Below are 27,752 nucleotides of genomic sequence, written 5' to 3'. Positions count from 1 at the left end.
GAAAACATTCAGATGTTACTCCACTGCACAAAACCCCACAGAGAAAAAAAAAGAGATTAAAAACCAGAAGGTTTTTTAAGCTGGTATTTTTATTAGAACTCTCTACATAAAGCACCTTTGCCTGCCTTAAACTTCCAGTACTTCTCTGAACACTGCTTTTCTGTAACACAGCACAAGATGCTTCAAACTACTCCGCATTTCTTGATTTGGACACTGCCACCTTAACAGCTTGCACAATGGCATCCTTGTCAATGCCAAACATCTTCAGGAGCTCAGCTGACTTCCCGCTGCGTGGTACATGAGATACAGCCAAGCGATTGACTGTGATACCAGGCTCACCCACTACTGCAGCGCACACTGCTTCTCCAATGCCACCTATGGAAAAAAGTCAAGCACGACATATGTCTGTATGCTCCAACAGGCGACATACAGATTGCATCTATATCTGATTCAAAGGCCCATGCAAGCCAAATCTTCAATTCACATGCTCGTGAGAAACATCAATCACAATATATGTCTGAGTTACCCATTTGTGAAAGGAAAACCATGCCCTCTTTCAAAGACATTTTGAGGACAACCAGCCTGACATTTCTGAAGTACTTAAAAATTGGCAGTAACAAACATGCACCTCTAAAGGGCACAGAACTGTCAGGAAGCCCTCACCACTTCAGCACCAGCCACCGAGAGCCAGGTTTAAAAATATATTTAGACTGAAGGGTATTTACAAGTGTACTTAATGCGCTGAAAGTCTTAACTCCCACCAATCTCAAGAGCACTTAAGAGCTCCGTCTTTTCACAATGCCTGTAGATGCCGCCAGGCAGCTCCCCGGGTTATGTAATACATTCACGATCTTTGCTTAGAGCTCAGCTCAGACCGAATCCCTATCAGCCACAGGGACAAAGGATGCAACGGAGAACCGTGTGGTGGCAGGAGAGACCCTGGAAGCAGGAGTACTAGGGAAGAAGAAAACGCAGGAATAGTGTCAAGAGCATGTGCTCCGAGACCTGGTAGGAGAGATACTTGGTGCCGCAGTTCAGTTAGGGTGTATCCAGGAACGCAGGGCTTTTCACAGCTCCGGGCGCGGTGTGATTTAACCAGTCAAACAGCCTCCAGCCAGAGGCGCCTCCACGGACGTGGCTGGTAAGATCAGCCTGATGTGGGCTTGCAATGCATTCAGGCTTGTGATGCGTGTACACTTGACCTTCCTTGATTGCATCACACAGAGAAAGCTGTGCCAGTGTAAACTGCATGTTCATCACCTCAGAGTGCGATGATTTTGTCACCTTGCAAATCTGCAGTAAAATGTTTGTCCAGAGTTGAAAGATAAGCTAGAAAATGATGAGGCTTAGTGATGCCATCACCATCCATAGTCTGGAACAAAAGTATGGTGTAACCAGCACTTATGGTAATACCAGATCACTTCAGATACCTGGCAAGAGTGATGCTTCACCTTAAAGTAGGATAATATTCTCATAATATCTACTGATTTCTATTAGTAGGTATCTACAATATCTACTAATGCCATAGATCACAGCTGCCCCTCTGCTAATTTCTCCATCTCCTCCCAGGAGGAGCAAGCCTGACATGCAATTCACAACAGATGCTTTCTGTTTGCATATGGTCTCATCTTCACGGGCCATGTTTGCACAGGCAAGCCCCTGAAAACCTGTGCAAACAAGGCATGTCAGAGAGCAAGCGGCAGCAGATTATGGAGTTAACTCCAGTTGGTGGCCGGTCACAATTGGTGTTCCCCAGGGTTCAGTACTGGGGCCAGTTCTGTTCAATATCTTTATCAACGATCTGGACGAGGGGATCGAGTGCTCCCTCAGTAAGGCGGCAGACGACACCAAGCTGGGCGGGAGTGTTGATCTGCTGGAGGGTAGGAAGGCTCTGCAGAGGGACCTGGACAGGCTGGATCGATGGGCCGAGGCCAACTCCATGAGGTTCAACAAGGCCAAGTGCCGGGTCCTGCACTTCGGCCACAACAACCCCATGCAACGCTACAGGCTTGGGGAAGAGTGGCTGGAAAGCTGCCCGGAGGAAAAGGACCTGGGGGTGCTGGTTGACAGCTGGCTGAACATGAGCCAACAGTGTGCCCAGGTGGCCAAGAAGGCCAACGGCATCCTGGCCTGTATCAGAAATAGTGTGGCCAGCAGGAGTAGGGAGGTGATCGTGCCCCTGTACTCGGCACTGGTGAGGCCGCACCTCGAATCCTGTGTTCAGTTTTGGGCCCCCTCAGTACAAGAAGGACATGGAGGTGCTGGAGCGTGTCCAGAGAGGGCAACGAAGCTGGTGAAGGGCCTGGAGCACAAGTCTGATGGGGAGCGGCTGAGGGAACTGGGGTTGTTTAGCCTGGAGAAGAGGAGGCTGAGGGGAGACCTCATCGCGCTCTACAACTGCCTGAAAGGAGGTTGTAGCGAGGTGGGGGTTGGTCTCTTCTCCCAAGTAACAAGTGATAGGACAAGAGGAAACGGCCTCAAGTTGCACCAGGGGAGGTTTAGATTGGATATTAGGAAAAATTTCTTCACTGAAAGGATTGTCAAGCATTGGAACAGGCTGCCCAGGGAAGTGGTCGTGTCACCATCCCTGGAAGTATTTAAAAGACGTGTAAACGTGGCGCTTAGGTACATGGTTTAGTGGTGGACTTGGCAGTGTTAGGTTAACGGTTGGACTTGATGATCTTAAGGTCCTTTCCAACCTAAATGATTCTAAATAAAATCCTGGCACAGAAGCTGGGGGACTCTTATAGAGACTACTCTGCTTCTCTCAAGAAGCATTTTACCTTAAGATTTACTTGGGAATCATCTTAGAAATTCCTTCTTGCATGCATCATGCACTTTTTACCCTAGCTTAAGAACACTCACATATACCAACAACAGATTCTGAAACTGCTTGTAAGCCGGTGAAATGAAGGAACAAAAAAAGAGTCCAGTGAGGATATAAAGTGCTCTGACTCTTCACAGGCCCCGATCTGCTCTTTTATAGCAGTGGAGAAGAAAGAGAGAGGAATTTAACCCAGAGTGACTGTGGAAACTGGCAAAACCATCTGACTTCAAGCAACCTGGAATCAAGCTTTTGGACACAGGGAAAACTTAAGAAACCTGCACAGCAATGGTCTCTCTTGCAATTTAACAAACTGCAGAGCAGCTGCTGTAAAGCCATTCTGAGACCATTCTGTGCAGAATCACTGCACCAGAGCAGGAATTTACAATTTCACTGGGCACAAATTAATCAAGACTTCACTTGTACCACACATAGAGAAGGGCACACAAGGTCAAGTTAATCAGAAAGGCAGCCCTGATTAACCCATTACATCTTAGGCAACTTTCAACCCTCAGTGTCATCTTATAATCGTAACAGCAATGTAAAAGGCTAAAACCTCTCTTTCACTTTAACTGAATGACAACATCAGGTCCCATACTTCTCTCTCGGGTCAGGAGAAACTATGAGCTTCCAACCCCTGGGGAACAACTGTGTGGGCTGTGACCTCCTGGACCCAGCTCACCTTCATGGTAATGGTCCTCAACAGTGATGATTCTGCCCTTGGTCACTCTTGCATTTTCAAGTATTGTCTTCTTATCCAGGGGCTTTATAGTGAAGGGATCAATCACACGGATGAAGATTTTTTCTGCAGAAATAGAATGAAATGATTTGCAACATGAATTTGGAGAATGCAAGACAATAGAAGTAGTACAGGCAGCCCCTCCGATCTTTTAGAGCCATTATGAAAACTGTCTACACTAACTCCCAGGTATCTGTACCTATGGCTTGTCTACCACAGAACCCAACCAACCCTAATTTTTGTATGTATTCTTTCTCCGGGCACCTTGTGAGATAGTAATATCCATCCATTCCACAGACAAAACTCTTGAGGCAGAAAAGCCTTGGATAAATGACTCAAGGTCACTAGGAGTGCCCGTCAGCAAAACAGTAATCTAACTGGCCTTCCCACGGGTAAGAGCAGAATCTAGTCACCAGGAAATCCTTCTTATTCAGATTGTCAATCACAATTTTTTCCTAGACTTTATTTTACCTTTAACTTTATTTCAAGCCAAGCACAATTTCCTTCTGCTTCTTCGGTCTGTAGGCATTCTGAATTCTGCATTGCAGGCTGCCCACCTATCAGGTATTGAACTGCCTCAGCCCTGATCGTGGTGCCCTTAAGGTTGGCCTCAAAACCAGAATTTGTCCTGTCATCACAAGGCAGGCCTAGATTGCTTGTTAAAGCTACGTACAAATGGCGATTGTTTATAAGAATAGCAAATTACGTGAGGTTTTGTCTGATCTTGGCTAGCTGAACACTGAGTCAACTCTTATCATACATAAAGAAGCCCTATGTTATGTTGACAGTTTTGTAACCGAAGGCTCTTTAGTGACCAATATATTTTAGGTATTAGACACTGCCTCCACACTAAGAGATTACCTCTCCATAGCTGGTTATTCACACTTCAAGATCAGCAGAGCATCGCAAAGCATGGTAAATGCCAAAAAATAACAATAGTTCTGAAAATACAACTTTCAAAATGTCCTAAGCCTGATGGCTCAAGGTCATGACAAAGTACCTGTCCACCAAGATACAGCATACAAAGCTACCCGTAAGCCACAGGCAGCATTAATTCTATTATCTCTTACTATTTGTAATGTCTTCCTGGGCATAGGCTACTGACTCACAGATGGATTTTTGACGGTTTCTTTTTCTTATTTCACTGAAGGATTTTTATCTTTGCTGTGAGATGTCAGCGCATTTGAGCACTATCACAGAACTACTGCCTCCCACGCTAGTTAAAAGTTGATACATTCATTCAAAAAACCCAAGTAGCAGTGAACCTTATCTATACAAGGCACTGCTTATCATCAGCATTGTGTAAGAGCACACACAGTTGCTGTGGCTCAGCTGACAAGCTGTATTTTGTTAACTGGCCCCAGCTTGATTGCATTCTATCGTGTTGGTACCCTAGCCCGCCCAGACAATGTGCCAGGGAAGGATCACTCTGTTTCTTACACACTTCCTCTAAGATTCTGCCTGCAGGGCACTTTCAGACAGATTAGCAATTCTAAAGAGACTTTGATCTGATCAGTTTGGCAATTTTCATGGCTACTAATGCTGCTAAGCTAACTAAAACCTACTCAATTAGGCAAGATTGGCAGATGTATACTATGTTGCACTGTATCAGCTTAACAGGTGACCAGCTGTCTGTAACATTTTAATTAATGTTTACCAGTACAAAGGGTGAGCAGTTAGGCTGAGTGGTATTGATTTCTTTGCTGTGTTAAATGATAAAAAAGGAAAAAAAACCAAACCATAATCTAATCACCTTTTCTCAGCTGCTCTGCTGCAGCCAGAGCCTCATGCAGAGTGACTCCTGCTCCGATCACAGTCACTTGGTCATCCTTACTCTTCAGAACCACCTGCAAGAAAATGTTTCCATGTACTTTTAACAATAAATCTTATTGCTATTTCTAACATTTCTGGAGATTTTACTAAAAAGATCAAATCTTTGGCATTGAAATGCTTTAGAGGGAAAGGGGCTTTTACAGGAGGAACTTTGCATATTTTTTCTGATTCTATTTATCTGGGCAATATTTACCTTTGCCTGTCCAATATGGAAGTCCTCATTGTTGTTGTAAATGACAGGATTTTCAGGACGACTAGTTCTTATGAAACAAATGCCCTGTTTCCGAAGTAAACACGTTATAAGTTACAAAACCAGAAAGGTGTTGACATTCTAGTTTGTAAACTCTATGAAAAAAATACAGCAAAACGACTTTTTCTATTTGTCTGGTTTTCACTCTTCTATGTTACCTCTGGTTCTACGGCGTAAACTTTTCTCCCCCCGCGCCCCCCCCCCCGTCCTTTTTCAATAGTTGGTTGTTTCAGACATTACAATATAGTTAACCTCTTCTTAGAGCATGCTCTTTTAAATATTTCCAGGGATGGTGACTCAACCACTTCCCTGGGCAGCCTGTTCCAAGGCCTGACCCCTCCTTCAGTAAAGAAATTTCTCCTAATGTCCAGCCTAAACCTCCCTTGGCACAACTTGAGGCCATTTCCTCTCGTCCTATCGCTGGTTACTTGGGATTTTTTTTTTTTTTTTTAGGTGGATGTTGGTCTCTTCTCCTTCACTTAAAAGCTGTACTAAGATTGAAATTTTTCAGATTTGCTCCTTTCTCAAGGTGAATTCCTATGGCAGACAAAATAAGTACTGATCAAGGAGATGATCCGACCCAATGCTACCAATGACGTTTGACAATTCCTATGCAAATTAGCTGAAGGTAAGAGAGATCAGAAACTCTGTCACAGCCACATGGGAAGTCTTAGTCATCTTCAGCCACAGTCCAATTTAACTGCACTCCACCACTGGCAACAGAGGAGCAAAAGATGACCAGTGAGACTGTCAACTAGCACAAGCACCAGCTCTCAGTATCTCCAAAAGAGGTACACTGTCTTAGACTACTAAAGGACCTGACTCCTGAGCTTTCATGTACACGCACTTAATGATCAAAATCCTCAAATTAAATCCTCTCCAAAGAAAAATTTATCTTTCCACATCCAGCTTCAATTTTGACCCCAGAGATATCATGCTAGGAGTATACTTTCTGTAAGTTTGCTAAAGACCAACAAGAGAGTTACACATGCCCTTATTTCTGAGCCAATTTAGACTCAAACTGCAATCACTGTGTAATCATTTACGTCTCCCCAAATCTGGCCCACAGGACTCCAGACTGTTCACTTTGCACTAGCCTGGACAGAATGTCTGCAACCTTTCAATGCAAAGAAAACATCCCACTGCCACGCTGGAGCCTTTGAAAGAATTTATGTGGGTAGAGACATGCAAGAAACATGCCAGAAGCAGCAAAAGAAGTGCAAAAAAAAAATTATTCTCTGGCTCAGAAATACTGTGATGCAAACCTTGGTGTTGGCAGCTATTTCCACTGCTTTTTCAGTGGCTACAGCATCGCTAGGGTAAAACACAGTGGCGTTAGGAACAGCCCGGAACATGGACAGATCCTCCAATCCCATCTGAGATGGCCCATCCTCACCTAAAAGAATTAAACCAGAGTTACGAAAGAGTACATGCACATTTTTGACAATCACTCAGTATAGCAGTGAGGTTCAATGTAAGCCAGAAAAAAAAAAAAGTATCAAATCAGGCACACACAGGACATGCAAGTCTACCTGCTTGAGAAAAGAATCATCTTCTCCTTAAACTTGGAACCATCTAAACAGTAAATAAAGATAGAAAGAGACTAAAAAGAAAGAGAACTGGGGTTAAAAAGAAAAAATAGAAAATAATGTGTAACAATAAAACAACACAAAAGGAAGACAACCAAAGTAGGAAGGGTACAAATACAGAAAGAGGGTCACAAGATATCCAAGCATTTTCAGATTTACATATACTGAGGCTGCACAAGCAAAATTTATACTTGTCAATAGTGTTCCTTTAGATTTGAACTGTTGGAAGTGTGAAAGAATTGCATGTGTTCCATTAGAAATGGAGAGTGCACTTGGTACAACTACTCTCAAATTCTTAGGCTCACTTCGAGATTAAATGAAAGGTATGTATTTTTTAATACTATAAAAAGTCTTTTAAAGAGCAATAGGGCATCCGTGTTGTTCATTTAACAACCAAGTGCCTTATGGCATAAACTGCAGATCTATGAAAAAGAATCGTTAGCCAGAACATGTGCTGGATGCCATGATTTTCCATAGTTAAAGAAACAACGACCACACAACACCCCCCGCCCCCAATGACCTTATGTAATGGTGCTTTGGGAATGGCACTGTTCCAAACTAACCATGCAAAGAGTTCTGAATCCAGTCATGTCACAGCCTGCAGAGCAGAAGCAGGGCAATAAGCCTTCCCACATGCACCCACTACCTGTTACTCAAGGACGAGTTCACGAGGAAGGAGGAGGGTATTTTCATAAGGGCAGCACAAAATTCCGAAGAACTTTAAACATGTTAAAGAAAGCAATCATTGAACTCTGCCACTACACGTTACAAATAAAGTAAGCACGAACCAGGAAAAGAGAGCACCTCGGCTTTCAGTCATGACATGAAAAAAATTCTCAACGTCACAGTTTCTAAATCTGTATGCACTGACTGAATGAGTGGGATCTCAGTGGGCGTTTTCCTTTCCTAAAATGCACCTACACAATGCATACATAGAAGAAAAGTGAAATTATGAAGAACAAAATTAACAGGTACCTGAATCAGAATCTTACTCAAGGTAAAGAGAGTACTCATGCTTGTCCTACTTTTGCTAACGTGGTGCCAATAATACCAGCATTCACAGTTCTTACTAGTAATTTACAGACTAGCACTAAGTTGAGTTCGGTCCCAAGTGCATCTTGACAAAAATCCTGATTTATGTGGTTTTAGAGTAACACAGATCAAAAGAGAGTAATTTTCAATTATATCTGCAAAACCTATATTTATAGCTTAATAAAAAAATGTGAGTGCTTAATATGAACAGTATCAAATGTCTAGAATATAAAACTGGTTGTCTAAACAACTGATATTTCTATTTTTGACACATGTGCACTATGATTTCTTTCCCCGTGTATTCAGTTTGGAAAATACAGATTTCCCATTATTCTCTTATGACCTTGAAAACACATTTAATATTTCATTAGATGTTTTGGTCCATCAGCAACTATTGGTCTAGGGGTGAACTTAGTACAAGTTCAGAAGGTCATTGTGATAGTTATTTCTCATAAATTTAATGGGTCCAAATTTCAATGCAGCAGAAGCCCAGGTCTACCTAGAACTGCATACACAGAACTTCAATTTTCACCACAGAACCAATTAGGATCCATGCAGGCCCAAAGTTCTAACAGGAAGTACACTTAATTCATACCCTTCCATTTAAAATTGAATTTTCTAACTGCTAAAGGATTTCTCTGAATTACTTTCTTTTACAACTTGGTTGCAAAACTTTGGGTTCAAATTCTTTTTTGAAAATCAGAGCTGAGGCCTGAATCAGATTTGTAACTCAAACAACTTTATAAATCTAAGTATGCACTTCACAATCACAGCTCACAGCGGAACAATTGAGGTAACCCAAAGGAGTTGTATCTTCTTAAATGAGCAAAGACCAAAGCTAATTGGCTTTTGCACCAATACCCTTTGCTGCTTGCTAAAAGACTTAAACTGGATTGAACTAGACTACGATGAGGTGGGAGGACTGATTTTAAAAAGAAAAGAGGCTTGTAATAGAATCCCTCCCTTAATGACATATACAAGCTATAATCTGATATACTCTACTTACAGTCTCCACTACTAAAGCATACTCTATACTGCTGCAGGTTAAGCTTGAGGTTCTGGATGAGACTACATACGTTTATGAAGCATCTTTAAATCTTTAAAGCTTTACCAGTATTACAGGTCAAACTAACTATTTTGCTTTAAACAAAAAAACCCAACCCTCCTCCAAACCATACTGCTAGCCAAAACTATTAAATCAACTGAAAAATTGATGTATGGAGAGCACCTTAATTTACTAGCCCTGTCAGCTCTCCCTCTTTCTTTTCCCCTATAAATGCCTAGTAGTTTTTCAAGCATAAATGTCTACTGGCATTTTCCTTCTTGGTATGCAAGTCTGCTCCTGTTTTCATGGGTGATGTCTATGCAATTCACTAAAAAAACAAAACTCCCTTCCTCCCTCAAACCAAAATCAAACCCCAATATGATCTGACATGTACCAAACAGTCATGATGGGAAGCAAAGACCAGAGAAGGTACTGCCAATTTCCTGAATTACGTAACAGCTTCACAGTTCCTGTTCCATTAGTACTTTGAGGTTTCGGGGTTTTTTTAATCAACACATTAACTGCTTCAGTAGTAAGAAATACTGAGATAAGTTGAAGCAATTATTTCAAATCGGTGATCTTCAAAGGCATATTAAAACAAAAATATTTATTCCTTATAAAGTGTTTTTGAGATTGGTGGACAAGAGCATCTGTGCAAGAATAAGTTTCATTAGTTTCTTATTTTGGGGACTGGGAAACAAAGATACAGTAACCACACAACTATTCTCATTACAGAGGACGTCAACTGCAAAGATGGAAAGGAACCCAAGCTCCTCACTTTCAATCCAATCCCTTATATATCACTCTATACTTGTAGAGTAGAAAAGCTTGTAGGAAAAAGTCCTATGTTTATCAGGCCAAACTGATAAAAGAGAAAAAAAGCAGATGAGTTGAAATCTTTCTCATTCCAAATACAACGATGTGTCTGATAAAAGTGAGTTGCAAATACGACTTCTTCCTATAAATGGTGCCACTGTTATACCATCACAGCTTTACTACTGATTGTCTCCACAAAGCATTATCAGTTTGACTGCTCGACACTTATCACTAAATGGATGGGAACTGCTGATAAATAGGCCAAGGCTGCCCTTACCAATAGAAACACCGCAGTGCGATCCACAGAGGTTGACATTACTCTCGGAGATGGCAGCCATACGGATCTGGTCAAACGCCCGTGTGAAGAAGGTAGCAAAGGTGCTGGCAAAAGCAACAGTTCTGTCACGAGTGGCACAACCAACTGCAATGCTCACCTGAAAAGAGGGAGATTGTACAATGTACAAGAACAGTGAATTCCTCATTTATCGATTGTTTCCAAGAGATCATCTGTGGCACTTCCTACCATAAAACTTCAGCAACAAGCTCTCAATACAGATTAAAAACCTCTGTCCTGCTCCTAATTGTTGGCCTTTCCAAAAAGGAAAGGAGGCAACTCACTCTCCCAGTATCTATCCTCCCGCATCTCCTCTGCTGCTTGCCTCAACTGCTAGCTGTTATTGTTGATCCTTACTGGCAGCTTCTTTTCTTTACCTGTTCCAAGCAGCCATTCACAGTTTTAAGACTTATCCCCCTCTTTTTTTGCTGGATCAAAGGCTTACAGTTTCAGTCCAAAGGACACCGTTTTACTATCTCCAGCAGACAAAAATTATCATTACTAAGTGGGCATGGATTTACCTGTGTTATTTGGACTGGTATTTACTAAAAGGGCCCTTCTTCAGCAAGACGGAAATTAGAACAAGGTCCTTAAATCGTTTATTGCTACAATTAGCCCATACATTTATTTTGCTCAGAAGTTGGTCTGCTCTTCATGGCAAATTTCTCCTAAGCTGATGTAAATCCAAAATGCCTGACTCAAGCTCATGAAACTGCCTTAGTATAAAATTTGCAAGAGACAGTCCATGGGTTCTTTGGTTATAAATCATCGAAGAAAACAACAAATTTCTGCCTGAATTTATGTCTTTAATTTCATTTGCTTCAGTGAACTCATACAGGTGACAACTGAAGACTCAGTCAAACAGATTAGTTATCAAATTATTTTAGTCCTTTCTGTACAAATGTCATCAGGCTAAATTTATTAACTGTTTCTCTGTCCTCATCTTTATACCCCAGCCTAGCATAGAACTCCTTGTCACATTGTGACATACCATTTTTGTGAAGAAAAAAACCCTAAAAAGTCATTTCAGAGTTAAATCTCTACAAATCACACTGTGGAAAGTATTACTGTTGTTTACATGTTGCCATCTCCTTGTGTTCTGCTGAAATGCAGACAATATGACCACAAAAATAAAAAGAAAAAAAGAGGGGGATTAGGAAAGAATGATTAGAAGCACTCCTGTTGGATTATACGTGTAAGCTTTTGCCATAGCCTAGTTTTTCCCTAAGAAGTGAGCAAGTCAAACTAAATATCCAGGAATACACATATGAAAAGCAAATATTAAAACCCCACTCTCTAAAGACTCAGACTGAATGGTCTCAGATCCTGCTGTGTAATACCAGTATTTCATAAAACCAAGAGACTAGTTACCATGTTCTGTTCAGCAATGTAGCATTCAATGTAGCGACTGGGATGTTCTTTCTTAAAAAGCTCTGAGAAGGTGGAGTTCTTTGTGTCTCCATCCAAAGCAATCACTCGATCGTTAGCATGGCCCAGTTTTGCAAGTGCAACACCGTAAGCTTTGCGGGTAGCCCACTAGGAAAAGAAAAATACAGCAGTACTGTTACAACTTTCTGTTTCTAGCAGCTTTTTTTTTCCATTTTCTTGTTTTTCCATGAGTGCATGCACATACAATTAAAAAAAAAACAAAACAAACCACAACCAAAAACATTTTAAATGTTAGCAGTATCAGAAGTACATATGAGAACAGTGACACACACAAGAGTAAACAAAAGAAGAAAAAAAACAGCAAAGCACCAGGACACACATCTCCGCTGAAATCAGCAACTCCCTACCAATCCAGCTAGGAAATTTTGAAAACTTTGGTTTCCAATCACAGAAATTCACTGAACCTCGTGGAGTTTCTTCAATTTTAAATACACATAAAATAGTTTGGGTAATTGATAATGATCACAAAATGAAGAGGAGTGATTTGACTCTTTGTATTTTAACATATCCTTTCAATACCCAGTGAGTTGAATGTCAGTGTGTCACACCAGAGAGGTAGGTGTTTACCAGGATACTCAAAATAGGAGAGAAGAGGTGGGTAGTTGAAATCGTGGCAAGGGAGAACACAAAACCTCCTGCCATCCATTAAGCAGTCTCACACTTGGAAGATATCTGACAAACAATGAAAAAGGAAGGGAGTACCTTTTCTCCCACTTTGTAAGTTGGTGGAGATGGCATCTTAATGTTTCTAATATTTACTACAGGTGCATCTTCTTCCGGGAGGGCTGGAGAAAGCTTTTTCTTATTTTGGATTTTGTCATCTATTTCCTGAATGACTTGTTCAGCCATGTTTTTTGGGAGGGGCTTTCCATGCCAGCTTTCCTTATCTTCAACACCTGTGTATTTAAAATTACATTACAAGTAAGAAAAATATAAAAACTATTTAAGTTTTTAGCTGCAGATTTTACCCAGATAAAAGTGCAGTGGAGTATGACAATCTAGTATAGTCTTCCAAGGAAGAACTTCCTTATTATTCCCACTGTAAACAATTCCAATAGTATTCAATTGCATTAAGACAGACATGTTTAAATACATAAGAGAAATAGTCAAATTCCATATATTCCAAACTAGTGGCGAAATTCCAGTGTCTTCTACTGAAATTGTTTTTAAATTGGCACCTAAAAGACCTGGTCCATAAGTGTGGCAAGAAGTAAACAGTAAATCAGTGTGAACAGTTAACAAGAAATTTCAACAGTTAGGCCTAAATAAACAAACTCAGGTAAGCTGCAAACAACAGTTAACCAAACTGCCTAATTCAAACAAGTCCTGACGTTTTTCAGCTTTATTTTAATAGCTTCTAATGACTCTTATCTTTGTGCATCCGGCACTAACAGCAAAATTACCTCTCTGGCTGATATGCTGCTTTTCACTGAGTAAGTCAGTAAGAATAATGAATTTTGCTCGCTTACTCAATGAAGAGGAATGAAGACATTCACTCTTGTTATTAATATTTATCTGGTCAGAAAGACAAATTCACAGAATGCTGCTAAAAGCTGTAGCTGAACAGAATCACAGCAACCCCTGACACACTGAATATGCATTTACTCCATTCTATGGATACAATGCTCAGTAGCTAGCACACATCTCACTTGAAAGAACCAAAATAATTTTCTTAGCACTAACACTGTTGAGAAGTATAAAGAGTTTGAAAGACTTCTGCATGCTATTGCTCAAACATGTAGGTACGTATCTGTCCCCTAGACAATGACATTTAGGTAAGTTTCACACCACAGGAAAACTACAAAAGGCTCTTAGAGGCAACATGAACTCCAAAATTCAAACAGCTGCTAACCTATGAAATAATTTCTATGGACTACTGTATCCTGTATCTCAATGAATTACACACATCAGATCATATGAAATAACCTGTAGTATGACCAGGTAGCCTATGTACCACGTCTCATGCAGCTTTGTCAAAACTGTAAATGCAGCATCCCTCCTCGTCTTCTATGCATTTATACTGCAGACCCAGTCACCTGCAACAGGGGAGCAGGGAGTTTCTATGACAAAGCTACTCCCTTCTCAGAGTAGTCTCTGTGAGTCTAGGGATCAAGAGCAAGCCAAGAAGGTTGCCCTCTTTTGCAAGGGCAATTTTCAAGACCAAGTCATGTGGTCCAATGTTCCCTGCTGCCCCCAGCCAGCTTCCAGACGAGAAAAGACTTTTTGAAGAGTAACAACTCAAATACAGCTGACAGCAGAGGAAATCCTACTCTGCAACTGGGGTTCTGTAAAAGCCCAGTCAACATGTAAGCACACATGGCTGGATAATGTGAAGAACCGAGAGCCACATTTTTGCCTGCTTCCAAGGAAGCGTCAATCTAATGTCCTCCATAAGAAAAGGCAACAAAGGAAAAAAACAAGAGGGTGAAATTCTGAGTTTTCAGATTGTATGGTAGTATGATCAAGTCAAAAAGCTGATAGGATACCAACTTCTTCTAGTGTATGAAACATTAAACTTTTATATTTTTTAATGATTGCACCTTTGTTGCAGCGCTATGTACGTATCATAATCATAGAAGCATAGAATGGTTTGGGTTGGAAGGGACCTTAAAGATCCTCTAGTTCCGACCCCCCTGCCATGGGCAGGGACACCTTCCACTAGACCACATTGCTCAAAGCCCCATCCAACCTGGCCTTGAACACTTCCAGGGATGGGGCATCCACAACTTCTCTGGGCAACCTGTTCCAGTGCCTCACCACCGTCATAGTGAAGAATTTCCTCCTTATATCTAATCTATATCTACCCTCTTTCAGCTTAAAGCCATTACCCCTTGTCCTATCATTACATGCCCTTGTAAAAAGTCCCTCTCCAGCTTTCTTGTAGGCCCCCTTCAGGTACTGGAAGGCTGCTATAAGGTCTCCCCGGAGCCTTCTCTTCTCTAGGCTGAACAACCCCAACTCTCTCAGCCCATCTTCAGAAGAGAGGTGCTCCAGCCCTCTGATCGTCTTCTGGCCCTCCTCTGGACCCACTCCAACAGGTCAATGCCCTTATGCTGGAGGCCCCAGAGCTGAACACAGTACTCCAGGTGGGGTCTCACGAGAGTGGAGTACAGGGGGAGAATCACCTCCCTCGACCTGCTGGCCACGCTTCTTTTAATGCGGCCCAGGATACGGTTCGCTTTCTGGGCTGCAAGCGCACGTTGCCAGGTCATGCTGAGCTTCTCATCAACCAACACCCCCAAGTCCTTCTCTTCAGGGCTGCTCTCAATCCATTCTCCACCCAGCCTGTATCTGTGCTTGGGATTGCCCCGACCCATGTGCAGGACCTTGCACTTGGCCTTGTTGAACTTCATGAGGTTCGCGCGGGCCCACCTCTCAAGCCTGTCAAGGTCCCTCTGGAGGGCATCCCTTCCCTCCAGCGTGTCAACCGCACCACACAGCTTGGTGTCGTCGGCAAACTTGCTGAGGGTGCACTCAATCCCACTGTCCATGTCACCAACAAATATGTTAAAGAGCACCAGCCCCAATACCGGCCCCTGAGGAACGCTACTCATCACTGGTCTCCACTTGGACATCAAGCTGTTGACCGCAACTCTGAGTGCGACCATCCAGCCAATCCCTTATGCACCAAGTGGTCCATCCGTCATATATACATGCCTCTCCAATTTAGAGACAAGGATGTTGTGCGGGACAGCGTCAAATGCTTTGTACAAGTCCAGGTAGCTGCCGTCAGTTGCTCTTCCCTTATCCAGCAATGCTGTAACCCTGTCATAGAAGGCCACCAAATTTGTCAGGCACAATTTGCCCTTAATGAAGCCATGTCGGCCGTCACCAATCACCTCCTTATTTTCCATGTGCCTTAGCACAGTTTCCAGGAGGATCTGCTCCATGATCTTGCTGGGCGCAGAGGTGAGACTGACTGGCCTGTAGTTCCCCGGGTCTTCCTTTTTTCCCTTTTTAAAAATGGGGGTTATGTTTCCCTTTTCCAGTCAGTGGGAACTTCACTGGACTACCACAACTTCTCAGATATGATGGATTGCAACTTAGCAACTTCATCTGCCTGAGTTCCCTCAGGACCTGTGGACGCATCTCACCAGGTCACATAGACTTGTGCACGTTCAGGTTCCTTAGATGGTCTCGAACCTGATCTTCTCCTAGAGGGAGTGGTTCTTATTCTCCCAGTCCCTGCCTTTGCCTTCGGCGACTTGGGCAGTGTGGCTTGAGTACTTGCCGGTGAAGACTGAGGCAATAAAGTTGTCGAGTACCTCAGCCTTCTCCATATCCCGGGTAACCAGGTCTTCCATTTCCTTCTGGAGAGGGCCCACATTTTCCCTAGTCTTTCTTTTATCACCGACGTACCTATAAAAGCTTTTCTTGTTGCCCTTGATGTCCGTGACCAGATTTAATTCTGTCAGGGCTTTAGCTTTCCTAATTTAATCCCTGGCTGTTCGGACAATTTCTCTGTATTCCTCCCAGGCTACCTGTCCTTGAATATTAACCAGCTTTCTTGGGCCCCTCTTATATATTATATATTATTATATACACATGTGTATGCAAAGCAATAGATGTTTTATTACCTGATATGCCTTTGCCTTTAAAAGTCTTCGCAATGATAGCCGTTGGCTGATGTTTGGCCTGGCCAAAGGCTTTGCACAGTTCCTCCACACTGTGTCCATCAACGATAATAGCATGCCAGCTAAGAACACAAACAGATCAACTGTTTCTAAAGGGTTTTAGCATGTGACACTCTCTGGTAGTTCGCAATAACAATAACAAATACTAACTTCATTCCAATACAGTGTCTTTTTAAGAGACCCAAAGTATGCCAGAAACATGAACCAGCATTCATTTGAGATCATAAAATATCATAGTCCCTTTTTTATAACGCAAAATTCATCACAGAGGTATTAACAGCTACTAGCAAAATTCACAGCCCACAGATAACTAAGTTATCCTACATTTCTTCAGACATAATAGCCATTTTTAATCACAAGAGCAAATCGAACATCTAGAAATCAATTAAAAAAATGACAATGAAAGTTGATTAAAAAAAAGAAAAATAACAAAAATAATAAAAAAGCTCCATCATAATTTGCATGGCTGCTGTTGTATCTGACAAAGTTTTTTATCATGGATTTTTGCATCTACATAGAAATATACATTTCTAAACTAAATGAAAGCCAACACACAAAGAATTTTCTTACTAGTAATGGTTTCCATGCCCTTTTTTCGGGCCTTTTCGTACTGCTATGACCGTACATTTGGTCATACAAACAGTTATAAAATCTGTATTTAATGTGATAAAAACTGCTTTAAGATCCTCTAACAAATGTATTTGAGTAAGCAGTCCTTTTATTTTTCCTCTAAACAAAAAATTCTGCCACTTCTAATATTCCTGCTGTACCAATAAAGACAACCAATATCAGGCATTATGAAAGACCATCTTTCTTGGTGATGGTACCCTTTAGAGCTGAAAGCTCATTTGAAAAATTCTGAAAAGCAAACAAAACATTCAGTTTCAAATGGAAGACTATACCAAATTTCTTTCAATCACGTACCCAAAGGCTTCACAGCGTTTCTGGTAAATTTCAACATGATGCTGCAGAGGGGCAGGGTCACTTTGTCCAAGACGGTTAACATCAAATATAGCAACAAGATTATCAAGCTTGTAAAGCCCAGCAAAGGCCATTGCCTCCCAAACAGAGCCTTCAGATAACTCTCCATCTCCAAGCAGACAATACACTCGATAGCTAGAAGAAGAAATTAAAAAAAAAAAAAAAGTTTGATGCAAGCGCAATTAAATCAAAAGCAAAACCCGACTAACAATTCAAGTGAGAATTCACTGCTTTTTCTATCCCAAACTCAACTCCCATTGCTCAATGCATTCACCTCAGATAACCTTACGTAACCTTAGACAAATTAAATTAAAATACTTTTCAGCTGTAACACAGGAAAAAAATAAGATGAGAAATACTGTATTCCTTTTCAAACCTTTGTCTCAAAAAATTCAGGTCTTAAGCATCCTATTGCAACGCTTGAATGAACAGGCCCATTAAACACTGTCACTGTGACTCAGCAAGATCACTAACAATACATGAAAGGTTACTGTCTGCTTCCTCATTCCTACCATATACTCTCTGGAAGGACGACCAATAATTTAATTTCAGGAAACTATAAACTGGGGATGAACTCAACTATGGATTAAAGCATGTTGCATAACCAAATTCAGAATTCAGGAAAAAGATAACCAGCATGACATGACTTTGTAGATTACTCCAAACACTGAAGCTTTTTATTTAGGCAAAACTCAGTTAGCAGGAGTACTGCCTGATTTCTACAGAATTCAGCCGCTGTATTTTTCTTTTATTATCACTCTCTTTTTTTGGATGACAGAGCTTTATAAATGTTTATACCTATTAAAATTAAAAAAGAATAGTGAATTATTCTTCAAATATATGATTTTAAAACAAAATAATCAAGATGGCTGTTAACAATTTTTTTTTCACTAGACATTAAGCTATAACAGACTTTTGATCTGAATCCCACCTGCCTTCAGCTAAATCTGAACTCCTTCTATATAAGCTGCTCCCCAGTACTGCATGCAAGACCACCTTTTTCTTCTGACATGTAAGGACTGGTTAGATTTTTTCCACACGTAGCATCTGCTAAACTCAATTAAAATCAGCAAGTCATCTTTCACAGAAATGATTTCAAGCTAGTGAAGTGTAGGACACATTAACTGCGCAGCCTATGCTCGAATGTACTAGAACTGTCACATAAAATATATCAACTACATCAGACTGTTTTCCTGATTTGCCTTTACACATCTACTGATTTGCCTTTAGACATCTACTTTTCTTGTCCACAAAACAAATGGCAGAAACAGTCATTTTTGTCTCTATGGAGTCGAGTGCCTTTCTGGTAACATTTTGAGCCCTATTTCATGATTCAGTGGTGCTATTATTGACCATAATAGTTCCTTATCTAGACACATGTTCTCCTTTATTTGTCATCTGACTTTGAACAGACGCATCTCTAGTTTGCATCCTCCTTCTAAGGGGACACATACCAGTCTCAAAACGGCTATCAGTTACTCTCTGGAAGTTAGAGGCCGCTCCAACAACTTACTGCCATTTCTGTTCAGGAACATCACCTTGCAATGCTGCCAGGTTACTAAAGGAACAACATATGCACTAATTCTCACTAATCTTTAAATCCTTGGTAGTTTCACTGGTAATGGCTTTGTAATTATCAGGCTAGTAATCTATCATTTAAAACCTGAATTTGAAATTAGATTTGGGAATGGAGAATAGAATAAAGGAGGGGTTTTTTTTCCTGATTGAGATAAGAATATAATTTCTTTTGACAAAGTATTCCCATTGAGTGCCTATAATCATAAAATATGAAGATAGAATTACCTGGCTCTGTCAAAGAATTTGCCAGTGTATGCCATTCCACATGCAGCACCAAGACCCTGACCAAGGGATCCAGTAGCCACATCAGTGAATGCTTGTCTCTGAGAATAAAAAGACAACAATTATTTCACCGTTACGAAACAGAGGAACTAAATTCCAGTGCTAGAAGATGGTTCAACATACATCAAAATTCAGCTTCTCAGCCATAACAATATAGTGCAAGTCCCTCCAAATCTTGCCCTGTTCCCCTTCTTTCCCTGCAATGCAGGGAATGATCAGTATCACAAGCTAAATAGGCTCTCTGAGAGGGCATGGTACCTATGGCCCAGGAACTCCTCAGCTATGCCTTGGATGGCAACAGTTAAGAATTGATGATTTTGTGTTAAAAAGAATCAATTGAAACAACTGGCTGGGAATGGAAAGACCAATGAGGTGACCAAACTGGATATAAACTCTTGAAATACCTCAAAGGTATTCTTAAAGGATGAGAAAAGCCATGCCGAAACTTTATACAAACCTTTTTTAAATGGAAAGTATTGACATACAGGACTGTAGGGGAACTTCACTATAACAATAAAGGCCATTTTTACATGCTCATTCAAACACAGACATTGATTCAGTTGTGAAGCCATAAATATTATCAGCCTTCTTATAAGTCTACCTTGCCTCTACTGTAGCTGGCAACAAAGAATTGCTGCAAAATACAGGCACTTCTTGTTTTACAGAAAACACCATCTTATATCAAAGGTGATATAAGCACTCACTGGTACTGGGTGTCCTTCTAAGACAGAATCAATTTTCCTCAAGTTCAGTAATTCTGCTTCTTGTAGAAAGCCAGCCTCTGCCCAAACAGAATATAAAATTGGTGCTGCATGACCCTAGAAAGAAACATAAATTTTAAGCAAAGCACAAGTTTCACAATATCCTAGAATCAAAGCAAAATTCTACAAAGCTGACAAACCCCGCAATCAGGTTCTTATGTCCACTAAAAAGGGATCGAGTTATAAAACACTTTTACAATGCAACATTCACACTGATGCTTGTTTCCAAGTCCCCCATGCCCCTGCTTAGAGCACCCCAGATAGCTGACTACTGTTAAGACAGAAAAAATGCAGCACTCTCGAGGGCTATTTAGGATGTCTTCAAGAAAATCAACTTGGAAGACTAAGAAGGTCTCCCTCAGCAGGTCCAATTCCAAAAAGTAGTTTTGGTATCCAAATAAAAAACCTTGATTCAATTTACTTCGGTACCAGTTTCAAGAACAGAGCACCGTTCACTAAACCAGTAAGCAGATGGATGAACAAGTGTTATCCCACTAGAACTTCTTCAATACATATGTATTCAAGGTAAGATGCAGTGAGTAACAACAGGCAAAATTTTAAGCTTTATACACTCAGATCTTTGCAGCCAGGTCCAACTGGACAACTGCAAAGCAGTAGTCATCTTCCACCCATGGAGTCATTAGGAGTCAAAAAAACATGCAGAGGTTTGAAGCCATTTAGCAACTCTGGGCAGAAACCCCGATTAATTAGAGAGAGGTAAAGTAAACATGAAGAAGCGACTCTCTCTTTTTGCTTTACCACCTCAGCATTAGCTGCTTGCTTGTCATCCAGTTACTTATTTCAGAATGGCAATCAGAAGTGGCAACAGTTATTATATCCAATGCAAGGATATACACCATCAGCTATGCACCACTACTGTAAGCCGCCATGTGAGTAACTCTGACTCAAAGATGGAACCTGCCTCACTGGAGTACTTCATCTGCCATTTTTTACATCATTATGTTTTCTGAAGGCCTCTCAACTGCCTTTATATCATATGATCGAAGTGTCCCTGTGATTTGGAAGGGTACAATGCAAAAGGGGACAGAAACGCTAACAGCCAGTCCAGATGGCGGTTTTATGTGTTTTCTGAACCACAGTGGCTTCAGAAGTGGTATTGACTTTAATATCATACTGGCACAGTAGGAATGCAAACTACTCACTAACCTACCATAACTATTTCATATAATGCTCCCTGAAAAGCTGACAGTAATTAGTGCACATTGTGACGTGACTGCAGGCATAACAGCATGGCTGCATTTAACAAGTAGAGCACAAAAGCTAACTGTGACTTACTCGTTAGAAAATTGGTTAAGCCAAAATAAAACAGACGTTAATATTTCTTGACAGATTTTATAGACAATATAGTTACATTTATTATTTAATATTGGAACAACTTAACATAGTGAAGTTAAGACTTATCAAGGCACATTATACACACACTTTCTAATTATTTTTGAGTTATGCTACAACTTAACTCAACCAGCTTTTATTTGTCTTTCTGAAGTAGACACATTCCAAGCTCTCAAATATTTCCAAAAGATTTCTGTGTGGATGCAAGCATAAGTAAGCATAAGTCAAAGAAGACAAGTCAATTTAATTTACAGACAGACAGCTCTTTACTAGCAGACTGCAACAGTATAGCATAACAGTTATTATTTTACCTTTGAAAGAACAAATCGGTCGTTGCTGGCGTTTCTGGGATCTTGCACTTTGTACCTCATGGTATGGAAAAACAGCACAGACATAATCTCTGCTGCACTGCAACATGATGTAGGGTGGCTACAAGTCAAGACAGACCCAAGATTACCACTTCTCATTATTGTTTGCTCAGGACCGTATCTTTAAAATACCACATTACCAATCCCCTACTCCTCAGCATTAAAATACAGAGTCTTAAGTGTTTTGATAACCCATCCCATCTACCATTACCCCAATGCCAATTAGTTGTACTTTGAGACAAAGGGAGCCTTCTTATCTAGCTGAAGTGGATGTTAAAAGATAGACCCTGGTGACAGCTCAAGGACATATCTTTTAGAGCTCTCTGTTCTCTTTCATGCCAAGGAACACCACCCTAATCGGTGACTGTGAAGCACAGGAAGCAGTATGACCCTGTGGCTGAAATCACACTCTACTGATTTATCTGACGGTAGAAATTCACACTGATGCAGAGGAAACAAAGACAGCTTTCCACAGTACTTTAGCCACTCACCGAGTGAAGGAATTAAAAGCGTGGCATCATGACCTGTTCAGGTCCCATTGCACAGGCAGGGATTGGTAATGAAAGATTAACTTTTGCAGAAAGTTCTGGAACATTTAGAACTGTATAACATACGTACCATTTTATTTTACCATGTTAGAGCTGATAGAACTAGAATCCTGATTTCTAAAGAGGGCATTAAATAATACAACTCTTGTATTTCATCTTCTACTGAAACTGGACACAGAAATTTACTGTCTCCATTAAACACCCAGATACACATTGTAAAATACTAATTTGCTTAATCTTTCGCTAAGAGAGGAACCAACATTTTCTACATTTACATCTATATCAGTTTGAAATATTGAACTATTGGTGTATCAAACATAAGTATCTGGGATAGTCTCTCCCATTGAACTATCTGGGACGACTTTTGCAACGATTTGCAATAGCAGCACAAATTAATACTTCAACTATAACTTGCCTTAGAAATATGCAGACCCATTTCAAAAGCAATTATGCCATATAGTACCAACAAGTGAATATAAAGTTACATGAAAAGGGTTATTTCCAAGTGGCAAATATTGAGCTATTCCAAGATAAGGTATGTATTTCATTTGAAGTGTAACAGAAAGGCATACAATTACTTTTATCTATCTACATTATTGTAACTTAAATAATGATCACTGTAGTTCTTATGCATCTTGAAGGGATGGCACTACTTGACCACTTGAGTGTATCAGCCTTGGCTTTTCATTTGCGATAAAACTTAAAAGGGGTAAGGAGGCTCTTTAAAAATCTTTATCGAGTGCGGCAAGTAGCATTTTTCAGATTTTACTGGTGTAAACAGGATCATTCTTGACATCAGTGGTGGTTACTGAAGTACACGAAAGTGAATGATGAACAGTAAGAAGGTGATGGCTGCAGAAATCTGCACCAGCTTTGAAAATAACTTGCACTCTCATCTCACGTTCTCTTCTACCAACGTTTATTTTTCATCTTTTACACGATGCTTTTAAAATATTTGACCTTACTTGTAAAACAGGACAAACTTACTATGAAAGTGTCACATTTGTTTCCCGCATGTACATTTACCATGCATATTAGGATTAGACAACACTTTCACTAGAACTTTAATCAGAATATTCTCTTCTGGTAGTAATAAATTTTCCCTCCCAATATCCCCAACAATACTGTAATAAGAGAATAAAAACATGCAAAACACTAGCAAAATATGAATTATGGTTAGTGTCCATCCCTTAGTAAGTACTCACACACAGGGAACCAAAAGAATTAGCTTTAAACCATGGTTCAAACATATTAGTAAATATTTACATATTTGAGTTAATCAATAAGCCTTACATGCTTGTTTAAAGCTTTCATTCCTTTAATTTTATTAACTTTATACTTAACCATACTTCTATGAACTCCTGGTCTTGGTAAAAAAAGTTTTAAACAACCTAAAATGGTAGCGTGTGGAAATAAAAAAAAAGGAAGAAAAATTTAATAAATTACCTGAAAATTGAAAAAAAAAAAAAAAAGAAAAAAAAAGAAAAAATCTTGTTAAAACTACAGGTTAATTAAATGACTTCCTACTAACAGAAATTACCCAAAATTTAACTACATATCACATACCAGAAATCATTCTAATATCAACAACGCAATTTTCTTTAAATATAGCCACTTAACTATATCTACTGGTCTTCTTTGAACTCACACTTTTCTAATAAGTTCTGTTAAAAGAATTCCTTGTTAAGCCTAGCAAAGCGTATTTGGATTACTTGTACAAGGGGAGAAAAAAACCACAGCAAGTCATTGCCACTATTCTCACACAATCTTCCACATTTTGTTCCTGACAAACAACCTAGAATTTTGCAGTGGTGGTCCGATTAATGTGCTTCTCTGCCAGATAGCTTCTACTGAAGACCTGCCTTAACTTTGAAGTATAGCCCTTTTAGTAGGAAACCAAACCAAAGTACATTAGAACACTGAAATCCTGGATCCACACAAATCAAGAGTAAAATAATTACTCCAGCGTAGTTTTGTGTGGGTTTTTTTACTACTCTGCATCAATTTATATTAGCTCCATTTACACGCATCTACACATTTCAACTGAAAAGAATAGAAGTGGAATGTTAAAATGGAATACTGAGTGAAAGACAAAAGCTAAAAAATTGAAGGAGAAAATAATCTGCAACAAGTGATCATACCACATGTTATGAAACTTAACTGCCTCTTAAGAAACTCTTGCAACTTCCACTTTTAAGAATTTAACCATCTAATTCTAAGAAGCCAGACACTGTTTCAAAACTGCAGAAATTTATCATTAGCTATAAAAGAGACTCTACCAGTTTTGATGAAAATGTCTGCACTACCTATCTAAAAGAAAAACAACTTCCACGCCCAAAAGCAAGTATGTTCAATCTTTAAAACTAACTTAATCAAATTTTTCCCCACCTAAGGCATTTTAAGCACAAAATTTTTTTCCAGTTCACTGATTTTTTCCACTACGGCTGGTAAAGCACTCAAAGTGATACGTTTGAGCATCTTCAGGATTCAGACTACCTGATCTTTTAGCTCTTGTTCAGACAAAGGCCGTACTTTCTTTTACAAAAGTTAGTAAAAATAAAGACTGCAAGAACTTCTGTGTCAGATCTACCATGGAACCACTTGTGTTGCAATATACGCCACATTTTACAGAAATTACTCCCTTGAAAGAAGTAAGCAGGTCCTGTTTTGTTTGAAGTGCTTTTATTGCAAGTATTTCCTTCAGTTTTACAAACTACACCTTTAACAAATACAAATTTCCTTAACAAAGTCAATGCAGGCATGACAATTTTTTTATTAACTGTAAGCTTCTATTTAAATTTAACTTGCTTTCAAACACCTTTCTACATTCTTAGTGTATACCAGCAATTTAAGCAAAACTTACTGTCTCATTCAGGTTTTGGAAAACACATTCATGACGTATAGCTGTTTTAGAAATTTATGTGATTTACCTAACATTGCAACAGACTCTGTCTTTTTCTTTTAGGCACATTACTACACCATCATCTTGCTAACCAAATCTTATTGAGAAAATATATGACTTGTCAACAGAATCTTCCCTCCAGAGACCATCTTTCATAATCTGCTCGTTATCAGGTTGTGTAATCATTTCAGATTGTACACAACTCTAGTGCTAGAATAAGCTAGAATGATTTAATGAAATGCCTTTGTGCAAGAAATACCCAGTATCGTACCATACATGAACCAGGAATAAAAAGTTTGAGTAAAACTACTTATACTGTTTCTTTATCAGTATGGGGAGAATGGTTTTACTATTGAATTTCATAGACCACAGAAGAGAAGCAAAGGCTGTAGCAAGATCCTTATTCTTTAATAGCACATCAGACAAAACAGAGAAATAATTTTAACTGTAGATAAGACAATTGATAACCATACATCTCTGTGACCTGCTTAAAATACACACTAGAAGCTCAAGACTGAAGCCCAAGCTCTACTAAGTAGATTTAGCACAATTTTTCCTACCTACAATTTCACACAGGCTTGTGTAATACTGCCTGTACATTGTAGCTTTGAAACAAATCAAGAATTGAAAGAGCAATTGTTGAGTATCCTGTACTTCCTTCTCCAGACTGGACCAAACAAGCTATGGCTTTGTAAAAAACCACTCCTATGCCTGAGAGACTCCCTGTGTCCCAACACTCCATTTTACAGAAGCACCAAAGCAGCGTTTTCATTTGCTGTATGCAAAAGGAACGAGTAAAGTTCAGTTTCTGTATGCTTTGAGAAAGAGCCATGTGAGCTAGCCCATGCCAGATGCAGGGCGGAAAGTGTAAGGCAATTCAAAGAAGCAGCTTTAAAATATTTTACACACCACCTTTCTCCACACAAACCTCAGCATCCAAAGGATTACTTCAAGTTTTTTTTTCTTTTTTTTTTTAAAACACTACAGCCAGTTTCAAAGAGGTCCAAAGGAGGAAATTGCAACAAGATGGGACAGGGAAAGAAGAAAAAAAAAAAAAGGCCAGCACTCTATAAGGAAACACTCAAATGTATTATTCAAGCAGAAAAAATGGCTTTAATTTTACATGAGAAAAAGCAGATTGTTTGCAGAGATTTTTTTCCATAGGTAAAGCACGATCAAAGGAAGGATAACCCTGGAATCTGCACACATCAGAGCCCACACTAAATCCTGTCCAGAGGCCTGAATAAACTGCCCATTTGAGACCGCGGGCATTTCACAGATAATCCCACTTGGGCTCACTTGAAATTCTGTGCAGAATTAGTTCCAACTGACGGGCACAAAATGAAAAAGAAACGGCTTGCGCCTCAGGCACAAATTCTTTGGTTTTCAGTCCTGCATCAACTTAGCATTCCCGGCCTCTCTCCGCAGTCACAACACCCGCCGGCCCCGGCGACCGACGCGGCCCGCGGCGGGGCGGCTGCCGCCCCCGGGCTGGGCTGGGCCGGGCCGGGCCGGGCCGGGCCGCCTTTGGCCACGGCAGCCCCACACCTCACCCGCGCACCTCACCCACGGCCGCCATTTCCAGATGTAGCACCTCCACATCAAGCAGCTTCACGCGAAGCCCCCGACGTGGCGGGGGGGGATACAGGGGATTTGGCCGTGACTCCCCCCGGCATCATCCCTCCCCCACACGCCGCGCTCGGGCTCCCCATCCCCGTGCAGCGCAGATCCCGCCCCGCGGCCGCCTCAGCCCTCCCGCCCACCCGCGGGAGGCATGGAGGGGCCCCCAGCACCCCCGCCCGCTCGGTGTTATGCACAACGGGCAGAAAACTGACGGGGGGGGGGGGCTCTGCCCTCAGGAGACACCGGTGTGTCCCAGGTAACGGGCTGAGGGAGCCCGGTGCAGCCCCTCCCAGCGCCACCCCACCCCGGCCGCGCCGCCGAACGGATGCACGAGCCGGGATGCGGGAGCACGGCTCGCCGGAGGGGCGGGCGCCGCGTACCCGCGGGCGCACCGTGAGGCCGGTCTGCGGCCAGGGGCAGGACGCAGCCCGCCTGCCTCACTCACCCGGAGCCGGCCGCGGTCGTGGCCTTGATGGAGCTGATACGGAGCCGGTTGGCCGTGTCCTTCAGGGCCTGCAGGGTCTGCTGGTCGGGCTTGTGGTAATCCTCCATGGGGGAGAAGCAGGAGGGCCGCGGCGGCAGCGGCGCTCGGGCGGCGGTGGCACCTGGGGCTGGGCAGGGACGGCGGCCCTCCGCGAGGGCTGTGGGCAGCGCGCCTCAGCCGGGCCGTGCGGTGGGGGCGGAGAGAGAGAGAGACGGAGAGAGGGCGGCCGCCCCGCCTCCCGCCTGCGCCGGGCCTGGCCGCGCACGCGGCCGCGGTGGCCCGCGGGAGGGGCAGGCCGGGCCCCGGAGGCTCGGCACTGCACGGCGC

At 41.3% G+C, this 27,752-nt stretch overlaps 1 protein-coding gene across 4 annotated transcripts; it reads right to left on the bottom strand.

Annotated features, from left to right (window-relative positions):
• Positions 1-71: 71 nt before the first annotated feature.
• On the bottom strand, positions 72-27,752 carry TKT (transketolase). 4 transcript variants are annotated; one of them, XM_075159152.1, is made up of 14 exons: positions 27,387-27,752; positions 21,812-21,929; positions 20,091-20,204; positions 19,330-19,427; positions 17,470-17,661; positions 16,489-16,607; positions 12,614-12,807; positions 11,834-11,998; positions 10,406-10,562; positions 6,912-7,042; positions 5,590-5,673; positions 5,317-5,410; positions 3,507-3,629; positions 72-375 (listed from the first exon to the last, which is right to left on the bottom strand). In XM_075159152.1, the coding sequence occupies exons 1-14, from the start codon at positions 27,491-27,493 to the stop codon at positions 188-190; spliced, it is 1,884 nt and encodes a 627-aa protein (XP_075015253.1). In that variant the 5' UTR covers positions 27,494-27,752; the 3' UTR covers positions 72-187. The 4 variants fall into 4 exon arrangements, with proteins under 4 accessions (XP_075015253.1, XP_075015256.1, XP_075015257.1 ...); XM_075159155.1 differs by lacking the exon at positions 27,387-27,752 and adding an exon at positions 22,360-22,378; XM_075159156.1 differs by lacking the exon at positions 27,387-27,752 and adding an exon at positions 22,360-22,378 and having other exon boundaries at positions 20,091-20,167.

Source organism: Calonectris borealis, chromosome 10 (assembly GCF_964195595.1).
Source record: "Calonectris borealis chromosome 10, bCalBor7.hap1.2, whole genome shotgun sequence".
NCBI classification, from domain to species: domain Eukaryota; kingdom Metazoa; phylum Chordata; class Aves; order Procellariiformes; family Procellariidae; genus Calonectris; species Calonectris borealis.
This window is presented reverse-complemented; position numbering and strand designations above follow the sequence as displayed.

Coding starts and splice junctions, on each gene's coding strand:
- TKT (XM_075159152.1), bottom strand. CDS start 27,493: ATGGAGGATTACCACAAGCCCGACCAGCAGACCCTGCAGGCCCTGAAG. Junction 21,930..27,386: donor ACGACCGCGGCCGGCTCCGG/GTGAGTGAGGCA, acceptor CTTGACTTGTAG/CCACCCTACATCATGTTGCA. Junction 12,808..16,488: donor TAAAGGCAAAGGCATATCAG/GTAATAAAACAT, acceptor TTAAATACACAG/GTGTTGAAGATAAGGAAAGC.